The sequence below is a fragment of the Cebus imitator genome, unplaced genomic scaffold, assembly GCF_001604975.1.
Source record: "Cebus imitator isolate Cc_AM_T3 unplaced genomic scaffold, Cebus_imitator-1.0 Scaffold163, whole genome shotgun sequence".
Classification (NCBI taxonomy): Eukaryota; Metazoa; Chordata; class Mammalia; order Primates; family Cebidae; genus Cebus; species Cebus imitator.
Window position 1 is genome coordinate 4,977,090 of NW_016107478.1, and position 10,815 is coordinate 4,987,904.

The 10,815-nt window shown below is 40.8% G+C and overlaps 1 protein-coding gene across 13 annotated transcripts in view; it reads left to right on the forward strand.

Annotated features, from left to right (window-relative positions):
• The window catches only part of FGGY (FGGY carbohydrate kinase domain containing), a 432,024-nt gene extending 421,417 nt beyond the window's left edge, over window positions 1-10,607 (forward strand). For all 13 annotated transcript variants that reach the window (XM_017544014.2, XM_037744071.1, XM_037744075.1 and 10 more), the window contains 2 exons: window positions 5,852-5,913; window positions 10,378-10,607. In XM_017544014.2, the coding sequence (XP_017399503.1) occupies window positions 5,852-5,913; window positions 10,378-10,459 (144 nt within the window). In that variant the 3' untranslated portion in view covers window positions 10,460-10,607. The remainder of the gene's footprint in view (window positions 1-5,851; window positions 5,914-10,377) is intronic.
• Window positions 10,608-10,815: the final 208 nt, after the last annotated feature.

The following is a 10,815-nucleotide window of genomic DNA, read 5'->3' on the forward strand; positions in this document are numbered from 1 at the left end:
TATATATATATATGGAAAAAAAAGAAACACTGTCATCACTTTTTCCTTTGGCAGCTCTGCAAAAAACTAACCAAGCACCTGTAGGTGCTAGGACTATGCTAGATGTTAGGCCTACAGTGAAGTGATTCCTGCCCTCTGGGAGTTTATATATAGCTTGTTTTCACCACACTAGGTTCTGCTTCATTCTCCCCTATAGATGGTGACTCTGGAATTGCCCAGCTTGCAGTACCCCATGGTAACTTGGGCTAGACTACTTGACAGTCTCCCCCAAAAGTCTTAAGGCCATTGTTCCCCTTCCTCAGGGTAGGGGAGAAGGTACCAGATCCCCTGCTCCCAAAATTGCCAACATCAGTAAGTCTGCCACTCATGGAATCCACATCTTCTCCAAGGGTACTGAAGAGCCCGTTCCTTCCTTTAATCTCATTTCCCTGGTAACTCACTCCAGCGTGGCCTGTAGCCCTTCGGTAGCTCCCAAGCCAGGCCATTACACATGAGAATGGGATGTTTCCCTTGCCCATATGCAGGCCTGGCTATTGCCAGTGCTGCCACAAGAGATGTGGTGAGCAGTGTGTACTGATCAGTATCTGGGCCTCGACACACCAGGGAAGGGTCAAAGCTATGAATGCAGTCTTTCATGGCCGTGGTACAGGGCCCCTATTTTTTCCTACAGAAACCCTTCACTTGCTTTCAGAAGTGATGATCAAATGTGAACTTTCATGGTTTATTTATAGCTCTGCCTTATAGAGAGAAAGAAAAGAAGTGATTAAAATGCTATTTTACAAAATATTTTGTTTTTAAAAAGCTTTCATTGTGTGGGCAAAAAGGAAAAAGAAAAGTCACTGTATTCATTGTGCTGTCTAGACTCTCAAACAAAGAGGGTAGCGTGCTGCAAATTAAGATTGTCCGGCTCCTGCCTGCTGACAAAAAGTATGAATTTGGAGGCCAACTTCAAATAAACCCTTTGGAACAGAAATATATTGTGGGGGTGACTATATTTAGCATGTGTCAGCATTTCCATAATAAATTCTTATTGTTATGTTGTGGTAATTTCCAGATTTACTGCAGCCAAGTGGGATCATGAGATTTCAGTTTTATGTTAATTATTTGGAGAAATTGGAAAACTCAGCAGTGCTATTTCTGATGACAGCACTGATTCTCAGGATATTCTCCATATTGTTTCAAGGACTCATAAATGAGCCCTGCCTTCCAGGAGAGGGGAAGGTGAGCCCAAGTCATTTTGACTGCCTTTGTAAGCATAACTTTAAAAATATAATACATTACATGTTTTCCCTACAAATATAAAATTAACATATGCCACTGTGGAAAATTTAGAAAACATAATAAGCAACTTGACAAGAAAAAAAACTGTCACCCATGCTATCCAACCTGTTAACATTTAAATATATATTGATCCAATCTTTATTATGCATATATAACTTGTTTTTATCAAGTTGTATAAAGCAAACAAAAAATTATGTAGCAGAAATGCAATTCTTGGGATGAAATAAAAAATTATAACTGTATTTTCTATTCTCATTATCCCTTTACATTTGTGTAGTAGAGCCAGATTTTCCCTGCCCTGGTTAAAAATTCTGGTGGTTCCATCACTTTTTTAGATAAATATAAAGTCACTTAAATAATATAAACTTTGTGGTCCCTTTAAGTTTTGAGACATAGCCAAAATTCAGACATTCAAGTATCAAAGAATATGTAAAGGCAAAGGTAAGACATTTCCCAGTTCTTCCAGCTAGGGTGTGGCAGAAATGAGATGTAGACCTAATCAGATTCCTCTTTCTTCTTCATTCACTTTCTCTCCAACATACTAGCTTTTTTCCTGTTCCTCTGAGATGGTTAGAGAGTAGAAGGGAAGAAAAGTTAAGGGTATAGGAAAGTTCTTATCTGATCAGTACTGTCATAATGGGCTTCATGCTCTCTTAGCCTCATAGGTGTTTACAGCCAGCTCTGATTCTCATAAGGCACATCGTAGATTTTTGGGGAGACCCTCTGCCTCTGAAAACCTCTCACCTGAAATATTCTTGTCTTGGTTAACATGTCTCTTTTCTCATAGGTTCCTTACTCTTAATTTCTCAGGAATCCTTATCCTTTTTCTTTTCTTTTCTTTTTTTTTTTGGTTTGTTTTTTGTTTTGTTTTGGGATGATTGAGTCTTGCTTTGTCGCCCAGGCTGGAGTGCTGGAGTGCAGTGGGTGCAATCTGCGCTCACTGCAACCTCTGCCTCCCAGGTTTGGGCAATTCTTATGTCTCAGCTTTCCAAGTAGCTGGGACTACAGGCGCATACCACTATACTCAGCTAATATTGTATTTTTATTAGAGATAGGGTTTTCACCATGTTGGCTAGGCTGGTCTCGAACTCCTGGCCTCAAGTGATCCACCCACCTTGGCCTCCCAAAATACCGGGATTAAACATGTGAACGACTGCACCCAGCTCAACCTCAAGCTTCTTTATGGAGAGTCTGCCACCTCATTAGGCGGCCATGTTGGACAGGATCTAAGAAACCCTGGCAGCTCTCTCACACATGGGCCACTTGGGGTCTATGAGAAACCTTTGCCTTTGGGGTCTGGACAGACTCTGGCAGTGCTAGCCAGCCTGTCTCTTCTAGACAGGAGTCACACACAAACCACCGTGTGCTACAACCTCAGGGACATGCAGCAGATTCTCTTGTGGTCTGTGTCCTCTTGACTCCTGAAGGGAGAGGCTCCCTTCATACTTCACCCTGGAAGGAGCCTTGATAGACAATAAACCAACAGCTCTTTCCTAAAAATCCATCTCTGTCTGACCTTCCATGTGGATGAAAGGTTTAAGAGTTGATTAATGGGTCCTCAGGAACCCTTCTTACACATTCTTCAGGGTGGTCTGTTTCCAGTTCACTTTGGTATCTTATATCTGTCATCTTTAAATCTCAGCCAAAACTTCCATTTTAACATTCTGTCACGTGTATTATCCTTAAGTTCATTCATTCCGTAGACATTCCCTGAGTGCATACGATATGCCAGATGCCGAGTTTGGCAGTGAAAATAATTATAACAATTCCTGCTTTAAGGAGCTCACAGTCTAGTTGGGGAGGCTGATCTGTTAACAAAAAAATATGGTGCCATGTCATAAACGCTATGATAGACGGAAGCACAAGTTGCTGTTGGAGCACATAGCTCAGTATAGGTGGGAGGCAGGCAGTGGGGTGAGTCAGAAAAAAATCTCAGTAGAGCTGATACCTGAGCTAAGTTTAACATTTAAATCTGTACGTTTTGAGAAACAGCATAACCTCTTTTTAAACTATTGAAATCTCTCTTGCTGGTGTTTGCTTCTCAATTTATTTTTAAAACAAGCAAAGGTAATGTGGAGAAAGGAAGGAAGAATTCCCTGATGTCTGCCATTTGTGTGCACATCTGTTGTAGTGGGAAGGAAAATAACATTTATGGAGTACCTTCTATAATAGAAGTTTCCTGGATCCCACCCATGAAGGCGATCCTGGAATGTGGTCTCAAGTCTGGGGCCAAAGCACAGCTAGGAGGAGCATTCCCCGAGGACAGTTTCAAGATTCAGAGCTGATGATAGAAGGCAAGGTCTTCACTAAAGCACAGCAGAGCAGAACTCAAGGAAGAGACAAGAAGCACAAAATAAGAATGAGTAACGCAGTTGATGATAAAGATTGCTGAGACCATCGCAACAATACCTGGGCTTGTTCTAAGGGAATCAGGACTTTGTCTATGAAGGAAAGTGTTCTGGGGTAAGCAGAGCTCTTAAAATAGCCCTGCTAGGGAGGCTGAGGCAGTGGATCACCTGAGGTCAGGAGTTTGAGATCAGCCTGATCAACATGGTAAAACCCCGTCTCTACTAGATACAAAAAATTAGCTGGGTGTGGTGGTGCATACCTGCAGTCCCAGCTACTTGGGAGGCTGAGGTAGGAGAATTGCTTGAACCTGGGCAGAGATTGCATTGAGCCCAGATCACGCCATTGCATTCCAGGTTGGGCAACAAGAGCGAAACTCTGTCTTAAAAAAAAATAGCCTTGCTAAGTGGAATGGCAGCAGCTTCACTAAGATGTGTTTGACAGTTTGGCCCTTCACAATATGACTCCAGACAGCCCTTTTAGTCTTTGTCTTTCTCCATGGTTTCCTTGTCAGTAATTTTTCATCATTTAAAAAATCTCCTCCCTACTTTAGGCTGCCATTTCTTTCTGCTGTCAGTATGTTGGCTTCTCTTAGCATCTCTGGTCCCCCAATCAGCACATTCAAATCCATTGAGACCTAGGAAGCCAGATGACTAGTTCAGAATGAGCATGCCATCCTTGTGGAAGAGTCTGCAGAGCAACCTAGCAGGAGTGGAAATTCATGTAAGCTAGCTGCTGAAAGAATCATCAGGTTACCTAACCCTCGAATAACTATGGGAAGAAGTTTATCCACTTCTGGTGTAGTATTTATCACACTCTATTTTGAGCACAGTAAATGCCTTTTCCACTCTATGGTGAGCTCCTTGATGAAAGGCCCATGCAATCTTCCTTTCTGTATTCCGTGTAGATTGAGTGTTATGCTTAGCACATGAAAGGGACTCAATATGTTTTATGAGTATTCCAGGTATCAGGATTCACTGGTAAACAGACAAGTCCTTGCCCTGTGTAGCTTACATTCTCGTTAGGGGCAAGGAGTGGAGAAGGCAGATAATGGACACATATACCAGTAAATATTCAAAGCAGCAGAAGGAAATTAGTGGCATGCAAATCAGTCACTCAGTTACAGTAAGGCGGCAAAGATAGTCAGGGAAACTTGGAAAGGATTTGAAGATATCCAGGGGTTCTCATATTCTGTATGGTATGCAGCTTTTTTACTGTTTTTTGCTCCCTGACTAGTATGTGAATTTCTCCAGGATAAAGAGTATGTTGTATGCAAATCTGTATCCCTAGCAGAGTGTCTGGTACATTATAAGTGATTAGTAAATGTGTAGAATAAGAAGCTGTATGCATGTGACCCCAGAATGACTGCATCCTTAACAATAGGAATTCAGTAGCCATTCCTAAGACTGTTCTGTAGAGCTTTGTCATGCTGTTGCTTGTAATCTTCCCTAGCCAGGTCTGTTGGACTTCAAAGTTTGGGTTCACTGCATTCTCCTTAATTTTCTTGTGACCTTAGCAGCCTTAGGAGATTGCTTAAGGAAACCTTATCCTTCTGCTCATGGGAGCCAGCACAATCCCTGGTTAATCTTGATGCTGCACACACCATACCACATCTACCAAGATGCTGTAACATATCATCTGCCCTGAGTGCCCCATTGTAAAGAAAAGAATGTCCTGAAGTCACGTTCCAGAACTCAAATCACTTAGACTCAGCCCAGAGGTCTCAGTATGTACTCACAGCTTCAGAGATTGCTGGAAAAAGGAGCTGAAGCTGAATTGAAAAGGTCTTAAATATTTTATCCTCAGGTACAGGTACAAAGTGAGTTTAATTCGGTGATTGTTATCCTTAGATAAGTAGACAGTGTACTCATTGGCTGGTTTTGTTCCCCTTCTTCTACCCTGTGTCCAGGTAGCGAGGAGGGGAAATAATTCTTCCCACTGACTCCTGGAGGCAGTCACAGAACGGCTTTGACTTCTGGGTTGTTTATGCCCCGGGGGCCTCAATACATAATCTAGTAAGCCCAGGATGTGTGGTCATAGTTGCAACTTCAAATAATCACTGTGTTTTATTCTTATAACCAGAGAAAAATAAGTTGGAAAAAAAATGGACTAACCAAATATCTTAAAGGAAAGCAAATTCTAATTAGAATGTTTTGCCTGTGACAAGCCTCCTTTTGGATTTCGCTTTCCAACTCAGCTGTCTGTGTTGTTTTCCATTTAACAGGAAGCAATGGCAAAAATGAGCAAAGTTGGGAAAGTTGTGTTCCCGAGACAAGAAGATAAAAAGTAAGTATGTATTTTTTATATATATACACTGCTAAGGAATTGAGAACATACATACACACAGGCAACTATAGATCTGGAATAAACTTATGTGGTCAGCTAATTCAGTCCTTCAATATAATGGTTAAGAAAACTAAGTTCCAGGGTGGTAACGTCACCTTCACCTATCTAAGACTGCAGAACTATATAGGGCTAGAGCTGGGGATCAAATGTAAGTTTCTGAACTATCAGACCAATGTTCTGTTTCCTAGGTAATTGGCAGCAAATCTTCTCTTCTCTGTTCTAAAGTAGGGATCTCTTACATCTCCGTCAGGGGACACAGTAGCATCTGCTCATTCTTTACCCTTTGTATCAGTTGGCATCAAAGGATAAAAAAATTATATTGGTCAGTATTTTAATCCCAACTCAAAAAAATATTAATTGATGTAATCTCTGCTATATTCAAGGCATTATGCTGGGCTCCAGGCAGGTGTTACAGGGGAATAAAACACAATCTGATTTATGCACATAGATTATTTTAGAACAAAGAGATAAGTTCCACAATTGAAGTATTGCCAGGTGACAAAGTAGCTCAAGGAAGAAAGGGATGGGACCCTGTAGGGGTGAGAGAACACTTCTGGGAGGAGCTTAAGTCTAAGCTATAACTTTGAGCGCTTGTAAGAAATTGCTGGACAGGCCAAAGTGGGAAGGAACATTCGTAGTAGAAGAAATGTGTAGTTATAAAAGTGGGAGCAGCATAGTACATTCTGGTTACAATAAACAACTTCTAATTCAAAAACACAAAGTATGAGATGGGGAATGGCAGGAAGTAGGACTGGGGAAGAATAGAATTGGGGAGGGGGAGGTTTCATAAATACCTTGGAGGCCATGTTGAAGACCTCCAACCTCATCCTATAGGCAAGACAGAGATGCCGAATTCTAAGTGGTGGTGAGACCTGGTCAGATGCAGATCAGAAAGATCCCTCTTAGGGGATCCAGTACTTAGGGGGCTCAGGGTAGAAATAGAGGGATCAGATAGAAGGCCTTTTCAGTAATCCAGGCTAAATATATGAAATACCTCTGTTAATTCACTGGTAGTGAGTTTGAAGAGGAAGGGGCCATTGTGGAGGTGCCTTTGTAATTTTAGGGAAGTATTTGAGGTTAAGACCTAAAAGCAAATTCCACCTAACATGATGAACAGGCAAAGGTGCAGATCCCACTGAAGCCAGATCAGTATTTAACAGAGTTGGAAATGTCCATGGAAAAGCAATCCACTTTCTTTTCATTTCCTTCGTCTCCACATAGAGTCAGGCTGCTAACTCTCCAAATATAAACCCTTCTCTAAATGCCACTGTCAAAGGTGCAGGCCTTGCATAGGGGAGCTCCATGCAGGAAGATGGAGAGATCTGAGTCCCTACTGGCAGTGGGAGCTATGGGCTGCTGTCACTGTTTTGTTCCCTGGAGGCAGCTGGAGCACCCCTTTTTGTGAAATTAGAAAGATTGTCTTTCTCTATCTCTTCCATGACCCTCCCAAGACTTTTTTGGGATGTTTTTAAGCTCTCTCTGCAAACCCCACGTGTTCCTTTAGAAGAGAGTCCTTGGCTTCTTGCTGGCAGCTGGCAGCTGTTCTGTGAAGGAGGTGGCACACACGGTGCTATACCGCCATCTTCAGGCACCCCAGAGATTTGCAAGGCAACAGGAGAAGCCAGTTTCCTTCTGAGTCACTCATCTCATTGCTCACACTGTTAATGATGTGGGACATTTACTTAGGCCTCTGCCACACAGAAGCAATGGACTCAGTTGAGGCAAATTTGGAAGAAAGGGGATTCAACTGATTTTAAAATTACAATCACAGAGAGCGTAATTTAGTAACTATAGTTTACTGAGTAAATGTTTAGGGTGACCCCAAATCTCATCATTATGCCCAGTCCAAATTTATATGTGGCTCTGGAAGAGTCACTTAAAAGTGCTTTGAAAAATTTGGTGTATTGAAAGATACTATCAACAGATTAACAAGGTAACTCACAGAATGGGAGAAAATATTTGCATATCATACATCCAATAAGGGATTGATATCCAGAGCATATAAATGTATAAAGAACCCCTAAAACTCAACAACAACAAAAAAGCAAAAACAACCCAATTCAAAAATGGGCAAAGGACTTGAATGGATATTTCTCCAAAGATCTGTAAATGACCAATAAGTATGTGATAGGGTACTCAGCATCACTATTAGGAAAATAAAAACTACAGTGAGATACCACCTCACACCCATTAGGATGGCTACTATTTTAAAACAGAAAACAACAAATGTTGGCAAGGATGTAGAGAAGTTGGAAGGATACAAAATAGTATAGTTGTGCATAGTTGGTGAGGATACAAAATAGTATAGCTGCTGCAGAAAACAATATGGCCATTCTTCAAGAAATTAAAAATAGAATTAACATGTGATTCAGCAATTGTACTTCTGGGTATATACCCAAAAGAACTGAAGGTAGAGCATGGAAGAGATATTTCTACATTCATGTTCACAGCGACATTATTCAGAATAGCTAAAATCATGAGAGCAACCTAAGTAGATGAACATATAAACAAAGAATGATATGTGCATACAATGGAATATTATTCAGCCTTACACAGAAGCAATTTCTGACATGCCACACATCAGCGAACCTTGAGGATATTATTCTAAGTGAAATAAGATAACAACAAAAAGACAAATACTGTATGATTTCGCTTACATAAAGAGTAAGGCCAGTGAACAAAGTTGCAGCAAAGTTGTCAGTATTAACATTGTAAATCTTCAAGTATAGATGAAGGGGTGCTAACCTTAGCTCCCTTCTAGCAATTTTGAGATTGTAAAGTCAAGAAATCCAACTCATGTAATGAAAGAATTGCTTACCATTATGTTGTCATGGAACATCATTAGTAGGAGAAAATTGTTTCTAAAATAATTTTACCACAAATAAATTTGGGAGCTCATAGAGTAGGTTTTAGTAGTACCTACATATAGCTATATTAATAATATTAAAAATTATCTAAAAATTAATAACTAGTACTTATATTACTTATGTTGAGTCAGGTACTGTTCCAAATGCTTTTCATATATTTCCACATTTAGTTCACACACAGCTCTGCTGAAGTAGATCCCATAATTATCCCCATTTACAGGTGGAGAAATTTAGGCAGAAATAGATTAAGGAACATATCCAAAGTCACACAGCTAATATTGGGCCACATTGAGATTTCAACCCAGGCTTCAGTGCTCACCTCTTAACCTGTGCTTGGCCCCATCACAACTCCTACATTACCAGAATGTTTACGGTGTAATAAACATTGGGGAGGGAACTCCTATTAACATAACTATGTATGGCAAGTAGAAGTCCCCGTGTGTATCCAGGATTAATCTTACAACCTCTCTCCCACAATACACAACTTTGCACCAAAGTTCCATTATAAGGACTCCTTTTCAGAGAACCCCAGAATTGACCAAGACATACTAAACTGGCTTCTTCATCCCTTCACCCATGTCAGTTTCCCAGCCAAGAGGAGTAAGAACAAAGTTGCAAGGCTACAAGTATAATTTGTCTCGGTTCCAATTATTCCTTTTAGGATTATGATGTCAGGGCAGCTTCAGCTATTCTGCTATCTGATTCATGGCTAATATCAGTTCTAACAGGCCTTACCCAAAGAGTCAGCCAGAGAGGACAGGGAGAGCAAGGGCCGCTGTGCGATGCCTGGAAGGCTGAGCACAGCTCTAGAGAAGGCATTAGCCACATTCCCATGTGGTTTTACTCCTGGGTAAAGCAGTCACAGGGGATACCTAGATGTGGAATCTGCAAAAGGGCAATGAAAATGTTCAGTCTCATCCTTTGTCAGGCTGTGATTTAAGGCCAGTCATCAAATCTGGGACTAGTTATATAGGAAATACTTATTGAAACTGGCAATGTGAAAGGATCTCCATTATGCCCAGGCCTTTTTATATGTACAGTAGAAGCTTTGAAGTCAGACAGACATGAGTTTGAATTCCAGTTCTGCCTGTTTTAAATGTACTGCTTTGTATATGCCTCTCATTTAGAAATGTTTTTTTTTTTTTTTTTTTTTCTTTTTTTGAGACAGAGTCTTGTTCTTTCACCCAGGCTGCAGTGAAGTGGACCCCTCTCTACTCACTGAAACCTTGGCCTCCTGGGTTCAAGCAATTCTTTTACCTCAGCCTCCTGAGTAGATGGGATTACAGGCGTCCCCCACCATGCCTGGATAACTTTTGTATTTTTAGTAGAGATGGGATTTAAATGCTATTTCTAAAATGGAGATAATAAAACTTCAAGCAGGTTACACATAATAGGTCTGAAGCATGCTAATTGATTGCCCAGGATGCTGTAAGCATTCAGAATCTAGGAGATATATCCCCATTCTTCGAAATCTACAGGGAAGCCATGTGGCAGTTTTGTCTTGAGATCATTCAACATATTTATGTTTCTCCCACAGATACTATGATAAGAAATATCAAGTATTCCTGAAGCTGGTTGAACACCAGATGGAGTATTTGGCGATCATGAATGACGACTGAATGGGGCTTGCAGGTGCTGATACCAGAAGGTTCTGTGCCATTGCATTAGAGACCTCTGTCATTTCATCTCTGTTCAAGACCCTTGAGGTATTGCCTCATCTTTTCTCTATTGCCTTTTAATAAAGAAAACAAACATGTACAACCAGAATTAGAGTCTTCCGTTTCAAACTACCACTATTATTTAGTTTCTGTTTCCATACAGGTACCATGATAGTAACAGAAGTTTCACATAGGGTCATAGGATCTCATGTGAGATTAGACCTTGGGGGCCATTCAATCCAGGGGAGGCTTGCGCTTTTTATTCAATTAAATGTCAGCTATTAAATGAAAAACTTACATTGCTTTAGGTGGGACAT